We start from the raw sequence: 21,526 nt of genomic DNA, 5'->3' as shown, positions 1-21,526 counted from the left end.
TTTTCTATAAGCTAATCATAGGAGAATTAGCATTGCCTAGGACATTTGCAGAGGTTTCTCAACTGGCAAGATTGAAGAACTGATTTAGTGGTCAATGAGGAAAGTCACTCAAACTACTTAACTAGTTGAGCACAGGTTCCAGAAAATATACGACTATGTGCCATGTGATAGGGCAGCTTCCCAATATGATACTCAAATTTTCAGTTTCCTATGGTATCTAGTGACAAGCCCACTGGAAAACCTTTTCAACATGTACACATGCAGTAATGAAGTAGTACTACACAATGGCAGATGCAGTTGGAAGTTGTACCTCAAGATATTGGTGCCATCCACAAACCTGAAGATCTGGACTTTGCAACAAAAACAACTACACTAAATGCACTCAGAGCTAGTGTACTTTTTATTAAGCCTATGACCCCAAAAATGTTTTAGCACAAGTCTGGTTGTTCTATTACAGAAGCTGACTTACTGTAATCAGGGCCTTTAATTATGCAACAGTTACAAACAATTCTGAGTGAACAAAACTACTAGAAGAAAAACGACCAGCGCTAGAAGAAAAACGACCATCTTTGGTTTCAAGATGAAATGTGTTCTTCCATCAGGATAATGCTCGGCCACAAACAGCAAGGATGACATTCCAAAGGATGGAGCAGTTTGAATGGGAAACAATCCCCCACCAACCATATTTGCTGGACATTGCTCCATCTGATTATCATTTATTCCACAGTTTTCAAAATCATTTGGATGGAAAAAATATGAACTCTGTAAACGAGGTTAGAACAGTACTGGAGGAGTATTTTTTGTCACAGACAAGTGAATTTTGGAAGAAGGGCCTTGCAAATCTACCAGATAGATGGAAGAGCATTGTAAAAAATGAAGGAGAGTATATTTTAGATTAAAAAAGAACTTTATCTTAATTTTGAAAAATAAAAGAAGCATAAAAAATCCACACACACACACATATATATATATACCTGGGTGAAAGTGTACATGACTTAGAGAGAGAAACAGTATAGGTAATAATGGAAGTGCAACAGAGTTTAACAGAGATCAAAGATAGACATATTTTAGAATTAGGGTTAGCTAATAAATAGTTATTAAAGGACATAAAATGTCTAACCAGTAACTACTACTTGCTTCGGAAAGACTAATTCAAATAGGGTAAAAATAGAATTGTGTGGAACACAGGAGGATGAAAAGATTGTAATAAAGGTTGAGAATAATAGTACACACACACACAAACAAAAATAGAAGTATAGTCACATATATAAACTATACTTTCCATGTGCTTTGGCAAGTGAGGAAACTACACAAGTGACAGTATTTCATTGTCATAGAAATGTGTGATGTCCTGCCCACTACAACTTAAGGTTCACATCCTCTCCATGGTCACTAACTTACAAGAAATTTGATGTTACTAGTCTAGAACTCCAGCAAAATGTTTTGAGCACACTTATACATATGCACACAAATAAACTTAAAAACAGACATATAAAATTATTCATGTATAAAATTATACATATATATAACCTTTAGGTTAAGAAATTTGCTTTTTAATCATGTCATTTTGAGTTCAACACTTTTAGGTTGGTGTCTTTTACCTCAGTCTTGGTTTACTGAATGTCTATTGAGTGATGTGGAGGCACAATGGCCCAGTGGTTAGGGTAGCAGACTCGCGGTTTTGATTCCCAGACCAGGTGTTGTGAGTGTTTATTGAGTAAAAACACCTAAATCTCCACGAGGTTCCAGCGGGGGGGGGGGGAGATCCTGCTGTACTCTTTCACCACAACTTTCTCTCACTCTTTCAACCTGTTTCTGTTGTACCTATATTTCAAAGGGCCAGCCTTGTCACACACTGTGTCACGTTGAATCTCCCCAAGAACTACGTGTCTGTGGAGTGCTCAGCCACTTACATGTTAGTTTCATGAGCAGACTGTTCCATTGATCGGATCAACTGGAACTCTTGTCGTCGTAACCAACGGAGTGCCACGATTGAGTGATATTTTGTAGATGGAAATTGTGTGAAACCTTATGCAAGAGACGACAAAGGACAGTGTTGATTGGTGATATGCAGTGTTGGAGAAGACCTATTCAGCAATGTAAGCTTGGCAAATTGAAATTCACAAGGATAATGGTAATGATACAGACTGAGAGGTATAACATATTTTATGTGTATCTGTTTGCATGGGTGTGTAGGTATATTTACTGCCTAGTTGACTATCACTGTTTCTTCTGTACTGTGACATTATTTCATTTCTCTGACACCCCTAGCCATTCATATGTATGGGACCCCTCCCACCATCCTTATCACCCAACCTCTTCTACCTAGTACACTTTCATTTTTCCCATCATCCTTATCTGCCTATTTGTATAGGCCCCCATACTCACCATTTGTTAACCCATCTTTAGGAGACCACACAACATTGGACCTATTATGTCCAGTAGACTTTACTCTAACCTTCATCTTTCCCTCTTCTTATTCACTCTGCCTGCCACCATACTCTTGTTTCTTTTCACCCACATATCCTTGCTCTCTCTCTCTCTCTCTCTCTCTCTCTCTCAAGCACATGGATCATCTTGCCACTGTTACTGCTCTATTCTCTTGCTCACAATACACTGATTGTACATACTTGCTTCAGAATACTGAGTACCCTTCTCACTTACCCTTCTTATGACTATTATCCATATCTGTTTACCTTATCCTTAATGCTTCCCACTCTACAAACAGGTTCATGAGCAAGAAACCATGGAGTCAAGAGGTTTCTTCAGTCATGTCATGGACATAGCTACCTCTGAAGCACTGATGCTTTGAAAAAAGTACTCAATACATTCTGAAAAGTAGTTGGGACAAGGAAGGGCATTTGGTCATAGAAACCAAGCTGAGAATGAAACCAACAAGTGAGATATAGTCTTCCAACCCATCTACAATAGCAGCACCCTCAAATGTACTAACTTAAACCATGCTGACCACCAATTCATACCAGCATGGTTGGTGTAGATATAAATATTTAAGCAGTGTATGATTAGAAAACCTAAGATAAATTTCAAGTAGACAAACTACATTTTTTAAGCTTTTTGCTGTGGTGAATATATTTTTTTATTCTTCAAGTACTCGGAATAATAAAGGAGATTATCCTGACATGTTCCACAGTTTGTTAACCACTCATTTGATGGGCAAGTACTCTATTATTCTTCTGCCCACAAAAAGAACTTACAGTAAATTGCTATTTAAATTAAACACAAATAGAATTTATATGTAAAGGCTAGACGAACTGTATTGTCAGCCGCACGTTGAAGTAATAGATATATACATACACAACCAAGTATATATCTGAGAAATTTGAGATAAATTTGAAGTAGTTTAACCACTGCTTTTGATGGCTTTTTTTGTTTTTGCTGTAGGACTTTTCAACAGATATTGATGAACATGATGATGACTGCTCTCTTTATACACAGAAAAATAAAGAACACATTGACAACTGATCAGACACTCAGTACCCCTTCTCTTTCACTTTTTAAAGGTAAATTTGGACAAGTTTGTCAAAATTTACCCTTTGTAGTGCACCTTCATTACATCTTGAGTGAATGAATACCATGGTATTAGCTGTCAGAAGTGAAAGTAGAACTGACAAGGAACGTTACTGCTAGTTTGAGTTGACTCTTTGGCTACTGACTAGCCGGAGCTATCTATCTGTCTGTCTATCTCACTATCTCTCTATATCTATCTATCTATCTATCACTCGTTCACCTGTGTCCGTAGAATTTATCAAATTAGAAAACGCAAATTTAATATAAAAATATATTTTCTGAAATTGCAAATTATTTAAAATATAAAAATATAATTTTCAACAGAGAGAATTTATCAAAATAGAAAACAAATGAAGTTTGAAGTTTAAAAATAATAGGATCGACCACTCACGACTAGCTAGCGCGGACGCGCGACTGCGCGTTCGGGACCACTCTGTGTGTTTTCAAACGCATGGATATAGGTGTCGAATTTGTTCCAATAACTTTCGAGTGATAGATAAATAGAGAGAGAGAGAGAGAGAGAGAGAGAGAGAGAGAGAGAAAGAGAGAGAGAGAGACAGACAGACAGATAGCTCGCTCCGGCCAGTCATGGTATTAGCTGTCAGTAGCCAAAGAATCAACTCAAACCAGCAGTAACGTTCCTTGTCAGATTTTTCTACTTTCACTTCTGACAGCTAATACCATGACAGTGCCGTAGTGAGTACTTATAGGGTACGAAGCAAACTAACTGTACCATCATAAAATGCATCCAGTCAAAACAACGGAGGGTCAAGAGGACATGCCAATGTCGTTAGTTCTGATGCCCCGAAAAACGCACACAATGCATTCTGTAAAGTGGTTGGTAACAAGAAGGGTAGGTACCCCACTCCTCCGGCCCAAAGTGAAACATACAAGCGAGAAGTGAACATTGAACCCCTTCTAAGAAAGCACCACCACACACGTACATATATATGTCAGTTGCAACAAAGTGTATTCAACTGTTAGAGTGAAAGTCACTAAACATTAGACACACACATGTATCTTTAAAGTATTTCTCAAGCGAAATAAGCGTGTGACAAGGCTGAATTACTAGTACATAAACACAAACACTACATTACACACACACACACACACACAGGACGGACCTCTGCAGTTTCCGACTACCAACCTCCACTCCATGACATTGGTCAACCCGAATCCATCGTAGAAAACACGTGCGATAATTTTGGTTTGACATACAAACATTATATGTGTGTGTGTGTTTATTGCATGTATGGTGTATGCGTGTGTGCATAATTAAAAGACTTGTTTTAAAATATAAGAATTGTTCTGTATAACAAAAATCTTGAGACTGGGGACGATCGTGTAAAAGTTATGCTTACGTGAAAGAGTTGGCGCAAGAATGCACATCTGTAATCATAAAGGAGGATGTCTCTGAACTTTGGTCGGCAACACGATTCTCTTCCTGAGTTTCAATTCTGCTAGAACTTTTTTCTTTCGATTCTCTCCCTCTTCCAAAATGTAAACTTTGTAAACACCGTAAGTTGTGTTTTGCCTCACTGGAACTTATTTGTTGTCTTCTGTTTGTAACTGGTTCTCTCCAATTGACAGATTTTTCGCTAGAATCTCCGGTTGTTGAAAGAGGCGGCCTCGTAGTGTTAGATTTTGGTAAACACGAAGTATTTAGAGATGATATTGCTGATGGAGTGAGGAGATTAATATTCTTTTTCTGCGATAAGGAAGCAGAATTATTTGAGAGTTGTTGAAATTCATTTCTGAAATTATTTACCCTTTTGTTAGACGTGATCTTAGAATTTAATCGAGCCTCTTCCAAGAAGGGTGCTGCTACTGCTGATGTACTTTGCTCTCCAGCAATGTTACTAAGAATAGATGCCATCTTCTTTCTCTGTGAAACAGATGTTGGCTGTCCGAATAACTGACTGATGGCACGAACATCTTTTCTGTTTATGCCACCCCACAGTAATTTCTCTATAGCCGTAGCTCTCAAACTGTGATTAGTGTAACGTTTGGACAGTCCTGCTTTGTGGCTTAGAGTAGGCATCATACCACCCAGAGGAGTTTTACCATACGGAATGCGATCGAACCAATACGGTTGACTAGAATCAACCAGTTTTTTAGGTTTTTGGAAAAGTCTATCAAAATCCTGATGCAGCTTAGAAATATACAACTCGTATGCCCTCACCGGACAGAGCACATCTCCTTTCAACGATGGTATTAGCCCTCCAGCTAATTCCTCATCATTTTCCCCGTTTCCATCCAGAGGTTCAGATTCATTTTGAACAATGCTCCGCTCTCCCTGAGCATCAGTCCGAATAACAAATGAAGTTATTTTCAATTCTGTCTGTCCATCTCTTCCCAGTCTGCACATGTAATATTGCAAAATAAACCAAACATACTCCAAAAGTTCCCGTGGAGTTGGATTCTGCATGTTTGCTTTAAAATATTCCTTTAAACGAGCCATGTCTTGCTCTTCGACAGGGGGGTAATGTCGTATCAGGCCTTTGCCCTCGGCTTTAATACGCTTCTCCATAAAAACAAAGGATTCGTTCGCTTCGACGAAAGCATCTCCTTTAATAATATCCAGATTGAGAGTTTCCTCAAAGTGTCGTTTGAGTGCATAACGAAGAGAACGGAAAGCTGTGAGCTGATAAAGTTCACATTTTTTTGTTCGCGCTCCAGCATATAATCGCTTCAATACCTGACATAATAATGACACATCTTGGGTCGCAGACTCCACATTATAACCAACTTCATTGCAAAAATCGGTGAATACTCGTACCCCCCATTGAGTACTATCTTTCGTTTTCTGACAGTGTTTATCTTCAGTAGTTTGTTTACTTGAATTATCGACAACAGTCAGATTACTACTAGGTTGGACCACCTTATGCCACTCAGTCGCCATCTTGTTGAGGCTTTGTCAGGTTGGCTAACGACAGTTAATACATATTCAATAAAATAGATTTTTTCTCATAGTGCAGAAAATTTCCCATAGTACAGGTTCAGAGGTATCTTTTTTTTCTATATATTTTTTTCCAGCAAAAGAATTACAAAGATACACAAACGCTGAATCGTTTTCAAAATATAATTTACAAAGATCTGTTACAGTTGAGGATAATTTGGATAGATAGATTTTCGACAGAAGTTACATAAATTGTTTAAGACTGGGTAGTAGTACGTGGTAGAAGTCGACCAGCCAATCTAATAATAGCTGATTATAAACCAGACCCGCTGCTGTCAGTTAGCTTGCTAGCTGGCTATCGGTCCTGCAAAACAAGCAATAATACAGCAATAGAAAGCAGTTCGCTCGACTTGTAACTGTTGTTCCTCTTAAAACAAAACAACTTAATGGAGGATAACAAATCTGATAGTGTATGTGCGCATGTTGTATATGTGTGTATCTCTCTCTATATATAAACACACACATACACGTTGTGCATATGCCAATATATTAATTCTGGCAATATCTGCAGTCTCTCTCTCTCTCTCTCTCAATCTATCTCTTCGGTAAACTACAGACAAGCTGAATAGAAATAAATCATTGTACATGAAAGATTATTTCATTATTTAAAAGAAATTATCAATTATTTTTGTCTAGTTCTTTTATATATATATATATATATATAAGAAAATAGGAGAGGGGTGGGAAAGGGTATCAAGTGAAACATTAAAAAATAAACTTAAAATTATCTGATGTATAAATATCAATTTCAGTAATTACAATGACTGTGATCTTAATGAAATAACTACTATATATATATATATATATATATATATATATATATATATATATATATATATTCGTTTGTTTCATTTAACTGCGGCCATGCTGGAGCACCGCCTTTAGTCGAACAAATCGACCCCAGGACTTATTCTTTGTAAACCTAGTACTTATCCTATCGCTCTCTTTTTGCCTGAACCGCTATATTATGGGAACGTAAACACACCAACATCATTGGTTGTCAAGCGACGGTGAGGGGACAGACACACAGATATGTGTGTGTGTGTATATATATATATATATATATATATGACAGGCTTCTTTCAGTTTCCGTCCACCAAATCCACTCACGAGGTTTTGGTCAGCTCGGAGCTATAGTAGAAGACACTTGCCCAAGGTACTACCCAGTGGGACTGAACCTGGATCCATGTAGTTACTAAGCAAACTACTTACCACACAGCCACGCCTGCACATATATTATTATTATTATTATTAAAAGAGAAAAAGTTAAAGGCATTTAATATTTATTTTTACAAAGACGTCAAACCTATTTCTTTTTAGAAAACTCTTTTCAAAATTAAAAACATCTCTGCAAAGAGGATCCTATTCCTGAAATAAAGCCCTAAGTCCATGAAATTTTCTGGAGATTTTCTTACACTCTTTTCATAATTAAAACCACATGTTCAGTGAGGAGAATTACTGACGGTTTTATACACTGCTTCAAAAATGAACATTGAGGGGTGCGCATCAAGTTAGAGAAACAGCTCTCTCTTATTAGAATTCAAAATAAAGTTCTTTGTCTTTGCTAAAAGGTAATTTTGGACTTTTAACCATTCTAGTGTGTCCATTAATCTTAAATGAGAGAGACGTAGATTAGATCCTGAATTAGTTTAACATGAGTGGAGAACAGTCAAACTTTTTGTTCTAAGAATATAATTAAGCTAGCAAGCCAATCAGTTATCATTTAGCCTCAGGTCATTAGGTGATAAGATATGTTTATTATCAAAGACACTTCAGTTGTAACTATTTGGTCACTTATTTAGAAGTACAGCATCTAGAGACAACATTATTCAATTAGTCTTTGAAAAATTGGAAAAATTTGAGGGAGATTTGGCTGATATTTTGCAAGTGAAAGATAATGTGGAGAAACTCACATTGCCATTGTCATTGATAAAGGCAAAATGAGAAATTTAAATGGGACTGTGGGCTTTAAAGTCACTGCAAGCAACAACTTCAAAGATGAAATAAAAGAGTTGAGATGAGGTTCGGAATATCTTTCTTTTTTAAGACAGAAGATACTCCAAGCCTACATAAAAAGTATCCTTATGTGCAGTTTAATAAATACACACACACACACACACATATATATAAAGTGTCTACAACAATGGAAATGGGTTTTGTACTGAATTGAATACAGAAAATTCTTTGGACATTAAACAAAATGAAAGAAAATCAGTGATTGAAAAAGACAATCATAACATATGTCAGCAGCATCCAATAGACACATATGAAGGCAATATCAACTGGATACTTAGTTGCTACGGAGATAATTAGATGGAGGAAGAGAAATACAGGCTAAAGGCATTGACAAACTAATGTGGTAGATAAGATAAGCACACCAACCAATGACATTAAGGTTATAATTGCCAATTCTAAAAGACATTTGATAATGTTGATGACGGCATGCATATATTTGTGTATATGAATTTGATTATGTTGATGGTGGTGGTGGTGGTATTTAATGCTGATTCTTGAGTATTCATAATAGGTAATGTTTTGTTTCCATCTATTTTTAACCCTTTTAGCATTTAAACTGGCCAGATCTAGCTTCTCACACCTACCCAACAATTTCATTCTAAAAATAAACAATCACATCATCAAAATCTCAAAGCTGTGAATAATTCAAAGCAATGTGAAAAAATAAGCATTACATTTGACAAAGTAATCTGAGTGCTAAGGAGTTAAGCAATTTAATCTTCTTCTGGACACTATCTAGAAACTAAAGCAATTGGTTTATTGACAGTACATTACCGATGGGGTTACCATACAATCAAATTCATCAGCAACTACTGAATTGGATATATGAAATCTGATCCTGTACTCTTTAGTAAATATAGTCTCTAAGCTTCACCCATACAGTGCTCTAGCATTTAGCTTCTTAGACATCTTCTTTTGGTAGGAGTCCTTGACTAATGCACACTGGCCAGAAGTTAGGCCAACATTCAGCTCTGTGTGTGTGTGTGTGTGTGTATGCTTCTCATTTCTATAGTCCTTACTTCAAACTATGACATAACCTGTTGCTGCTTTGACCATAGACTTTTTCCCAGATGTTTTATGTATATTTTTTCTGCTGGAAATGGTATTAGTATGACTGACCCTAATATAGATCATTGTTGTTCCTCTTCACAACTTCATGTACATTCAAGACTGTTAACACACAAAGGAACAACTAATTCCAACATTAAAGTCAACTTAACAAAACAGTATACTTTTTGTGAGCAACCATATAAAAGATGGAGTAAAAGCTGGTATAGTAAACACTTCTTGTATTATTGGCTGCTACCTAAGAACTGATAAACAAGTTACGTGAGTTTTTACCAGTGTGAATACAAAGAGACATTGGGGGATGATTTGCAAGCACAGGCATGACTGTATAGTTAAGAAGTTCATTTCACAGCCCCATGGTTCTTGGGTTTGAGCCTACTTTATGGTACCTTGGGAAAATATCTATTACCATAGCTTCAGTTTGACCAATATCTTTTGAGTAGAAAATGTAGCAGACAGAAACTCTGCAGAAGTCCACTCCATGTGTATGTGTGATGGACTTTATATACAGCAATGAATGATAAATATTTATTGTATACACACATTCACATAATGCATATATACATGTGTGCATGTTTATATTTTTGAACATACACACACACACACACACACAAAGGATGTCAATACCAGTGTAAAGCCAATGCTCTTCAAAAGAATCAACAAATTTACAGATGCTCATTTGTCATTCTTGCTATCAGACATAGAGTAAAACCAATAATTAGCCCATTGGAATCCTCTAACCTATGAAGCTATGACTCACAAAGTGCAATATAAATTTTTTTTTAAATAACCATTTATGTATCATACTTAATGTAAATATGTTGTTGAAAGGCAATTTACCTGGTATCCATCCTGAAATAACACTTCTTATGGACATGCTGTATTTATAATACATAATCGTCTCAACAGCAGCTAGTGAGAATGCCAAATGCATTTCAGTCTCATTGGGTATTATCAATGGCATGTACTCACAGAACTCCTGCAGAACTCCTTATGATATTGCTCTTTATGGCAAAGCTGGTACTAGATAACTGCAGCTTGAGATACTTTAGGACTCAGGGAATATATGTGTTTCTGGGTTAAAGCATGTATGTTGTCAATACTGTGCCTGCATGTTACTGTGTTTATTGTCAATTAAGTTTGTGCAAAATAATCCAATTTGAGGTTGGAAACATTAATTTATAATAAAGATAACACAATAACATTAAATATTTTTGCAACAAAGATAACATAACTGAAATTAATATCAAATATTAGAATAGTTGTCAAATATTTTGAAAAAAATGAAATATTCTATTGATAGCACTTTTTAGTTAAATTTCTTTCATTCCATTTAGCATTGAAGCTAGTGAATAATAAATATTTATTGTATATAAAAAAATGTTGAATGTAATAACAAGATTAAATACTTGTTTAGAAACTTGAAATATTGAGTTGAAACTGAGACCTGCCTTCACCTCTCCCACACAAGAAAATATCAAACTAAATGAAAACAATTATAATAAAGAAAAAGAGTATTTTAATAAATTTCTGGTTCTATTTTTCTCTATTAGTATTGTTGGATTGTAATAGTATGGTAGATGTAGGTTTTAGATAAATATATATGCAAATAAAGAAACACAGAACAGAAATAATTTTAAATGTTAAATTTTAACTACAGAATGAAATAATCTTCTGAAAATGAGTTGGAATATTTGAAGTAATTGGCAATGGAGGAAGAAGGGGCAAAGAACACAAAGAAAGCTTGTAAGTAGCTAGATTTGTCTTCTAATCTAATTAACTGTACACTGGACTAGAGCTAAATATACAATATAATTAACTAGCAGTTGACTAAGCATATCTGGAGTTTTATAATAGCTTCTGTTTGGGAATTCAAAGAGATGAAGAAAAAAATGCATATAAAATAATTAATGAATAACTAGCACCAAACCTCGAGTAGCTTTTAAAAGATCAATAGAAGCAATCAATATCAGAAGTGTTCTAAATTTATCAGATGAATTCATAACAAGCCAAGAAATGCATTATCTAAATTTTATATAATTATATTACATTTAGCTTAAATAACATATTCTATGGAACATGTTTCAACAAGGTAAATATATTCATACGTATTCATACATTAGAATATAAAACAAAATTATATACATAATTCTTCTATTTTAAATGCCTTTAAAATGTACAATCCATTTAATTAGAGTCAACAATAAATAACATATATTTCATTTTTTCCACACTTTTTATTATTACTATTATTTTTTTTTAATCTATTTTTAATACTTTTATCAGTCGTGTAATGGATTAAATTTGAACATTTTTCAAGGTTCTAATTGCAATTGTTTTGTGGCTACCTCCTATCTAACTAGATAAACATAAAGAGGATACATTTGTAATCTCAACATTTCCAAATGCATTGCATGGCATGAAGATAATGTATGTAGCAGAACATTAAGGTAGTAAAAGCAAATATGGAAATTAGACATTAATGATGAACCAATTAGTCAGGAATCCAATACTGAAATGAGCATTATGACAACTACAATTATAAAGAGGACCAATCTGGATTGTTGCAGTTTACTCTTCCAGTTCAGACATCTGTGGGATGTTGAAAATTCTCAACACTGACAATCAAAATGTGTTTATTTTTACATTATTTAAATACTATACATCACTTAATAATTTATTTCCTATTTTTGTTCATTTTTGTAAACTGTAGCTATTACATTCTTAAATATTTTTTACAATTAATTCTATATCAGCTACAATATGTTAACAAAAACATTTTTATCCAATTTATTACTCTTATTATTTTCATCACATTAATCTGAAACAATTATTCTCATCACATATACAAGCAACATGCCCTTTTTCCTATAGTATAACTCAAACTTCTAAAATATAACAAATGCTTTATCACTAAAATATTAGATTGATATTGAAATAGTTCTTCTTGATGTGTATCATTATTTTTTTTTTTACTTTGTTTCAATATTTTATATTGACTTAAAAGATATTCATTTCAGTTCCAAATGAGTGAAATAGTTTTGGGTAAACTCAGATATTCAGCAGATTTAATCATCACATATATAAACAAGATGACCAACAAACCAACAAAAGAACTTCTATATGATCAATCAATGTAATCAAAAACAGTAATCAAATCTCATCCTATTGCCTGAAAAAAAAAAGAAAAAAGAAAAAGAAAGGCTGCATTGAAAAGACAAAAAAAAAAAGGGACTAGGCATTCAAGGCTGGAATCGTTTTTGTCATAATAGGTTTGCTTGATTAGACCTGACACCTGACGATGGGGTTAATCAGCAAGATGATGACTGTACTTGCAGAAATTTTTACTTAGTAAAATATATGAACAAAATATTTCAGTTTCATCATACATAATATTCTACAAACCTACAAATTATAGGTTCAAAGCCTATCATAAGTATTTTAATCTTCTTTTAGGAGAGAAACATTGCTCAACTGTTATTCACTTCACTTTGTTTCACTTAAGATATTTGAAGAATTAGTTACCATTCTGATTGTATAGTCAAATGGTGAGTGCTTAACATTGAGAGGGCCATCTATCTGAATCAAATAAATATCTACAAGAATTAAGAGATAAGTGACATCTATTTCTATTTCCAGATGAAAATATAAATAAAAAACATAGACTTTTATTGATCACTCTGAATTATAGCCAACTAGTGGTTACAATAATTAAAAATTTTTTTTTAATGTACACTTGATACAATTGAGAGAAGATGCACAGAAATGAGCTAAACACAAACAACAAAGTAACAATTAGTCTTGTCCAGTGTATAAAAAATGTTAGTAGTGAAGCAGTAGACCATGAAGATGTGTGGTGATCTATCAATGATTATTAAATAATTATATATTATTCAAGATGATAAATGAATTGTCCTTTGGTTGTTCAGCAATTTTATGAGAAATTTATTTATTGACATAAAATAATCCAATATAAAATTAAAAATTCATAAAAACAAACCTTATAGTGTATAAAATAATTTCCAGTTTAGAAACTCTTAAATGGCAGTTGTACAAGCTAGTCAGTAAGACAGCAAACTTCACAGTAGAAGCAGTGGTTTCAATTCTAGATTTCAATCCAGATTTCACTGATATGTTTTATGTCCATTAATAAGGTGATAACAATGTAAAATAGTTGATAAAGTCAATATGCAGTAGACTCCTTGATTAAAACGAGCCCCAGTCCAAGGAGATCTGTAATCATGAAAGTTTTCTGTATTAATGAATCCAGACTTGAAAAATATCCCCTATGTTATTCATCCACCACTTCAAAAAGTGTTCGAAAGGAGGCTCTTAGATGTCAACAGGATAGACATACAGCCAACTGACAAGTCTTTATTAGAATTTGATGAAAGTTTGAGTTGAGTATTTTTCCAAAGCCTTTCTTCTACTTTGAAAGAACATAAACTAAGAGCTAGAAGAGTTAACTTACCCATATAAGGATCTTTTGTTCTGTCTTTGTATTTGGTTTTGAAGTTCCATATTTTGTTGGGCATCTACAGTCATGTGTGAAAGCCTAGACTGTATTCTTGGAATCTGTGCATTATTAAGCATGGTAGATTGGTTGTAAACAGTGGGTTGTGCTAGGATGCAATCATTTAATGAAGAAGTTTGACTAAAATAATTTGTAATATCAGGTAGATTAAAGTGAGTGGTTAAATTCTCAGAGTTAATGTGAGATTGCAAATCTGCAGGAATGATTAGCTGGCCAGAGTTGTCATTAACATCTGAGGGTAATTTATCAATTAAATTCGATGATATATCAGTTTTAGTCCCAAATAATGGAAGATTTCTTTCAGAGAGTGGTTCTTGTTTGATTACCTGACAATCAACCTGGAAAGGAAAAGCTGTGTTAGCAATTGAACAGTAGAGGTCGATTTTCTCAGAACATTAATAACATTTATTATATATTGAAGATGTGAAGCACATTGCAATCTTCATATATTATTATAAATAAACACTTAATTAAAAACACTAGTTAATGAAAGAATTACGCTTTTGTATTTAACATTAAAAAAAGTTTTGTATATACTACTATTTAATAAAACACTCATTTTACCAACAACAATTCTATTATAAATTATATTATTATTCATAGCTACTTTCCAGCTAAATTGATGCAAGAGAAAAACACAAACACAATTTTTAATTAATACTTGAATTATTTCTTCATATTATATTTTTTTAAATATTAAGATTCATTTAGAAACCTAGTTCATGCAGAAAATTATTACAATATATCAAACTATATTAGATGAAAAATTAGATTCAGGAAATTGATAGGCTATTTCAATCAATGATTTTAGAAATTCTAATTTAGTATAATTAAAAATCATTAATAGTCAATAAAGTATAGTGTGAACCGTAAACAACAGAGTAATTAGTTTTAGATGCACACACACAATTACTAAGGATATAAAAGGTATAAACAGTGCAATTTTGCATATATTGACACAAAGATTAACACACAATGTTTATTTCTTTTTGGTTTAAAATAAATACAAAATACTTAATTAGTCTTTGATTGTATTAGAAATTTGGAAAGTAAACAATGCTGGTTTCTAGCTCAATAACCAAATATTGAAACAAGATAAAGAAAATATTACTGAAAATGATGTTATTTTTCCATCATTATAACCTCTCCCAACATTATGTTTGAGATGCTTTCTAATAAATTACAACTTTGTTAGACATTACAATAAACTAAGCAATGAGCTTTAAGTATTATAGAATGATACCATACAAATTGAGTTCATAAAAGCTTGTAAACCCTTCCTGATGCAAAAAGCCAATGTAGAATTAGATCAGTATGGTTAATATTTTCTGAGTATAGCTAAGTTGTCTATAACTGAACTAGAACTTTTACAATAATTTATCTGCAACCTCATATTTCATGATGATAATACAATCGTCATCATTTAACGTCCACTTTCCATGCTTGCGTGGGTGAGATAGAATCTGAGGTAGACTTTCTATGAGATGTCCTTTCAGCCACTCTCATATTTCCAAGCAAGCTAATATATCCCCATGGCCAGACATGTTTTCCATGCTCATTTACAACCATCATGTGATATCTAGACAAGGATATGCACGTGCACATACACACACTCACACACCTTTTAGTCTTTTCCTATCAACCCATAAGGCTTTGGTCAGCATAGGTCTATAGTAGAAGACATTTGTCCAAGGTGCTGCACAGTGGGAATGAACCCAAGACCATGGTTGGGAAGCCAGCTTCTCAACCAGATTGCCAGTAGATAGAAATCTGATGGAAACTAACTTCTTAGCCTTTCATTTATGAAATTGATAAATGAAGTAATAGGTTGAATTCAATAACCTTTAAAAATATCAAGAGGATCAAACCTAAAAGAGAAATCAATATCTCCTTTTCTTTACTAAATGAAAGAAAGGATAAAGTAAACTCATATTCTTAGTTGCAATCATTTCACTTCTGTCTCTAATGTTTTTGAAAAACATTACAGTATCAATTAGTTACCTTTAAAAAGTCTGATACCTTATACCTATGTAAAAAAAATCTACAGTGTAATTATTGAATAACATTAATTGACTCAAATGAAACAGATCTAGGAACACTGAAATACCCAGCTAAAGATTTGATTATACCCATAAACTCTGTAGTGAAATATAATATTTACCACTTATGCTAGAATGATACTTAGTCTGTAATACCATTTAGTTGTCCACCTAATTTACAAGAAAGTTACTAAGCATTAAGTTATCTACACAGGCCAGGCCAATACCCTGCAATTCTGCTATAAATTTGTCTTTAAATCTAGTTGAGAAGTTCAGCAGAATTTCAGTTTCCTGAAAATTTAGAGCCAAGAAAATCTGGTTCTATCAAGAAACTTGAAGGAAGAGTTCACCAGTTTACAAAGAGAATATATATGTATGTATGTATGTGTGTGTGTATATATATATATATATATATATATATATATATACATACATACACACGCACACACACACTGCATAGTCTACCAAATTTTAAAGCTATGGTGAAAAAACACTTTCCCGAATGTTCTGTGCAATGTAATTGGACCAGCAAGTATGTGATTAGAGTAAATATCTTACTCACACAGCTATTTGTCTGCCCACGATTTTTGTTTAATTCATAAGTCTGCTTCCCAACCACATAGTTTCAGGTATGGTCCCATTGTGTAGCACCTTGGGCAAGCGTATTCAACTGTAAGCCCATGGCCAAATAGCACCTTAGATTTCAGTAGATTTGGTAGACTGAAACTGAAAGCAGCCCATTGTGTGTGTGTGTGTGTGTGTGTGTGTGTGTTGTGTCTACATTTGTGCTTCTCCAAAAATTACTGGCTTTGCAGCACTTTTGAAAATGTGCAGAATAAGAGATCTCTTACTTGAAAAACAAGTAAGAGTTAGCAACAGGAAGGGCATTAGGCTATAAAACACTGCCTCAATAATATACTTATGTAACCCATGATAGTTTGGAAAAAACAGACATGAAATCAAATGAACAAAATATAAGAATTCATTATGTGCAAATACAGGAGCTTATATACAGAGTCTTTTTATGATGGAATGAGCACAAATTGTTCACACTGATAAAACAGAATTTTACAAGTAGCAGGAAAAAAGTAAGGAAAACATAAAAGAGGTTTTGTAGATTAGTTTTAGAATGGAATCTAAAATTTTTATAGCAAAAAGCTTCAGAGAATCACAGATTGAAAATCTCAATATAACACCATATATTGAATGATTTGGGGGAAATATAAGGAATAGGAATTGATTTAGGGTGCATAGTTTTTTTGTTTTTTTATATTGGAACAGAAGCTAATTCTTCTGGCAGCATATTTGGCAATGTGGGTCTATACACATAGCAGTAGATAGTTGTAGAAATAGCCATGAATGAAGTGCATTGATTGACTTAAGGTAATCAAAAATTTCTGTTATTAGGTTGTCAAGTATGAAATTTGTAGAAAAGAAAAAAAGTTTGCTAATCTTTTATAAATACAAGGAATAGTTTTATTCATCAAAGTATGCACCCATATTGTCAATACACTTTTGCCATTTCAATGGTAGCTTGTCCAGCCTGGAACTGTAAAAGCCTGGCAATCTAGAGTCAATAAAATCTTGGAACGCCTGTTTTGCAGCATCATTGAAATTAAATTTTTTTCCTATTAAAAAGTTATCCACATTCTGGAAGAAGTGGTAGTCAGTGGGAGCAAAATCAGATGAGTATGGTAGATGATGGAGAACTTCCAACTCCAATTCCAGTAGTTTTGCCAATGTCATTTTTGTCTTGCAATAAAATAGGAGTGGGTCTATTGACTAATCTAGGCTGTTCTTTGGTAAGTTTCTGCATCATTTTGTCCAGTTGGCTGCAGTATACTTCGGCCATGATTGATGAGCCAGGTTTATGAAATCGGTCAAACTAAAGCGTTTGACCCGAGCTCAAAAACGAAAAAAAACTAGTGTAATAGGTGTAAAACAACTTGCTGGGAACGAATATGAAAAAAAAAAAATGTGCGCTTGCGAATGGGGGGTGGGGGTGGGGAGAGGGCTCGGAACATTCACATCCTGAATGTTCTGAGACGCCTCACCAGAGCCAAGAAACAAAAGAAAAATACTGTAATAGATGTAAAACAACTTGTTCTGAACGAATATGAAAAAAAAACCCGCGCTCGCGAAAAGTGGGTGGGTAGAGGACTTGGAACATTCAGGATGAGAATGTTTCAAGCCCCCTCCTCGTTCGCAAGAGCGCATTTTTTTTCATATTCGTTCCCAGCAATTTGTTTTACACCTATTACACTAATTTTTTTTCATTTTTGAGCTCGAGTCAAACACTATAGTTTAGAGGCCATGAACTGATGATGTGTGACAATGTGAATGTTCCAAGACCTCTCCCCACCCACTTTCGCGAGCGCGTGTTTTTTTTTTCATATTCATTCAGAGCAAGTTGTTTTACATCTATCATACTATTTTTCGGATCTTTCTGATTTGGCGGACACCATTTGTTTTCTAATGAAACACTTTCACACTTGGGACACCGGTAGAATGTGTCAAATAAAACATCTTTTATTCTTAGTGTTGTTGAGAAAAGTTTAATTTTTTAAGTTATTTCGTGTTAAAGTTGTCGTATTTCGGTAATTTCGACCAATCACTGACATTTATTGAGGTGAAAACAATTACTACTGTGGTTTGTAAACAACACGTTGTGGCAGTGTAATGGGATCTTTTCCCTTGAATAAAATTAGTGCCGTTGTTTGTCAACAACAACTATCGGCAGTACTGTTATTAATGACATCGTTCGTGCGTTTGTACTGGTTTTAGCTTTAGGGTTAGGGTTCGGGTTTTAGAGTTAGGGTTTTTGTGTGTGGCAGATGCACAGGGGCAATAAACACTGAAGATGTACAGAAAACAGATTCCATCACATGCCAGGGGGAGAAACTAGAAGTAGTCAATAGCTTCCACTACCTAGGCATGGTTGCTCTGAGAATGTAGCAGCTAGAATAAGAATATCCTGGGTAAAGTTCAGGGAGCTCCTACCTCTGCTGGCAGGAAAAGGCCTCTCGCTCAGGATGAAAGGTAGACTGTATGATGCATGTGTGTGAACTGCCATGCTACATTGCAGTGAAACATGGGCCATGACTAAAGAGGATATGTGTAGGCTTGAAAGAAATGAAGCTAGTATGATTCGCTGGATGTGTAATGTCAGTGTGCATACACTACAGAGTGTAAGAGCCCTGATAGAAAAGTTGGGCATAAGAAGCATCAAATGTGGTGTGCAAGAAAGACGACTGCGCTGGTATGGTCATGTGTTATGTATAGATGAGGACAGCTGTGTGAGGAAGTGCCACTTCCTTAGTGTGGAACGAACCTGTGGAAGAGGTAGACCCAGTAAGAGATGGAATAAGGTGGTGAAGCATGACCTTCAAACATTGGGCCTCACAGAAGCAATGACAGGAGACCAAGACCTTTGGAAATATGCTGCGATTGAGAAGACCCGGCAACTAAAGTCAGATTGCAGCTATGCATGTCCAACCCAGTTAAGAATACTCCTTATGCGTTGGGCGATATGATATGCTTGAGAAGACCTGTTGAATCAAGTAAAACTAATATTGTAGTTGTGGCCAGTGCCTCCTGACTGGCTCCCATACCGGTGGCACATAAAAAGCACTATCCAAATGTAGCCGATGCTAGTACCCCCTGACTGGCTCCCATGCTGGTGGCACATAAAAAGCACTATCCAAACGTGATCAACATCAGGACCACCTGACTGGTCCCTGTGCTGGTGACATGTAAAAAGCACCATCTGAATGTGGCTGATGCCAATTGGCTCCCATGCCGGTGACATGTAAAAAGCACCATCCAAACATGGCCTATGCTAGTACCCCATACTGGTAGCACATAAAAAGCACTATCCGAACATGATCGATGCCAGGCCCACCTGACTGGCTTCTGTGCTGGTAGCACATAAAAAGAACTCACTACACTCTCGGAGTGGTTGGTGTTAGGAAGGGCATCCTAACATTGCCGGATCAGATTGGAGCTTGGTGCAGCCGCTGGCTCTCCAGACCTCAGTCAAACCGTCCAACTCATGCCAGCATGGAAAACAGACGTTAAACAATGATGATACACAACAGGTTTCTTTCAGTTTCTGTCTACCAAACCTACTGACAAAACTTTAGTCAGCCCAGGACTACACAAGAAGACACTTGCCCAAGGTGCCACGTAGTGAGATTAAACCTAGAGCCATGTGGTTGGAAAGCAAGCTTCTCACCACACAGCCACACCTGCTCCTATATATTAAAAAATTTCTAAAAGACTTTTGTCAGTGAAGCATTTCATATGTAGGGTCATAATGTTTATGTATTATTTTAAGAATCTTATCTGTAATACTGAAAGTGTAGATCTGTCAGATATCATAGTGGTATGATGGTTTTGTTTTCACTTTTGAAGTTAAAACACTTATAATGATTTCCCATTATCATATAATATCTAACATGTAGTAGTATGAAAGAAAAGTCTAAAATTTATTTAAAAAAATTACAATGAGCTAATTGCTTTATTTTTTGCAAAGAAAACAAATCTTACATTGAGCTAATTACTTAACCACCCATTTAACTTCTAAGGTGTCTTTTTGAGAGAGGTAACAACTTCAAAAAAAGGGATAAAACATATGCTGATTCTGCTGTCATCTGATTACAGCAGCTGAATAGTGTCACTGTTAGAAGCATGATGGAGGGATGATATGAGAGATGGAGGGATGATATGAGAGATGGAGAGAGCTTGAGAGGAACAGATTGGTTGCAAGAGCAGGGACAATGAGTGCAGTCATTAACATAACACTTTTAGAAGTTCACTTTTGTTATGATGGACAGGTCTCCTTGAGCACAGCAAAACATCTATGATCTCAGTCTTTTGTTACCTCTTCCATAAGACTCAATATCTTGAGATCAGCCTTCACTACTTCATCCCATGTCTTCCTGAGTCTCCCTCTTATACAAGTTCTAGCCACTTTAACACTTTAGCATTTAAACTAGCCATATCCGACCTGAATATTCTACCAGTTTTATGTTCAAACTGTCAAAATTTGGCCTCTTGTACTTACCCTACAATGTCATTCTAAAAATATACAATCAACTCACTGAAATCTCAAAGTTACAAGATACTGTATCATTAATTCAAAATTATACTCTTTACTCTTTTACTTGTTTTAGTCATTTGACTGCGGCCATACTGGAGCACTGCCTTTAGTCAAACAAATCAACCTCAGGACTTATTCTTTGTAAGCCTAGTACTTACTCTATCGGTCTCTTTTGCCAAACCGCTAAGTTACGGGAACATAAAAACAACAACATCAGTTGTCAAAGTGAAGGTGGTGGGGACAAACACATACATATATATACATATATATACACATATATA

At 34.8% G+C, this 21,526-nt stretch overlaps 1 protein-coding gene and 1 long non-coding RNA gene across 2 annotated transcripts in view; one reads left to right on the top strand and one right to left on the bottom strand.

Annotated features, from left to right (window-relative positions):
- Positions 1 to 21,526, bottom strand: part of LOC106873459 (uncharacterized) — a 45,631-nt gene that overhangs the window by 11,483 nt on the left and 12,622 nt on the right. The window contains exons 2-3 of the mRNA XM_014920827.3: positions 13,572 to 14,443; positions 4,890 to 6,791 (exon numbers count right to left, since the gene is read on the bottom strand). Of these exons, the coding sequence (XP_014776313.1) occupies positions 4,890 to 6,430 (1,541 nt within the window). The 5' untranslated portion in view covers positions 6,431 to 6,791; positions 13,572 to 14,443. The remainder of the gene's footprint in view (positions 1 to 4,889; positions 6,792 to 13,571; positions 14,444 to 21,526) is intronic.
- On the top strand, positions 4,245 to 12,730 carry LOC149137033 (uncharacterized). The gene is made up of 3 exons (XR_016238646.1): positions 4,245 to 4,381; positions 11,232 to 11,317; positions 12,592 to 12,730. It is a non-coding gene; the product is annotated as an uncharacterized LOC149137033 (long non-coding RNA).

This window comes from Octopus bimaculoides, chromosome 2, assembly GCF_046866305.1.
Source record: "Octopus bimaculoides isolate indiv1 chromosome 2, ASM4686630v1, whole genome shotgun sequence".
Classification (NCBI taxonomy): Eukaryota; Metazoa; Mollusca; class Cephalopoda; order Octopoda; family Octopodidae; genus Octopus; species Octopus bimaculoides.
The sequence above is the reverse complement of the archived record's forward strand: the minus strand, read 5'-3'. Positions and strand labels throughout refer to the sequence as shown.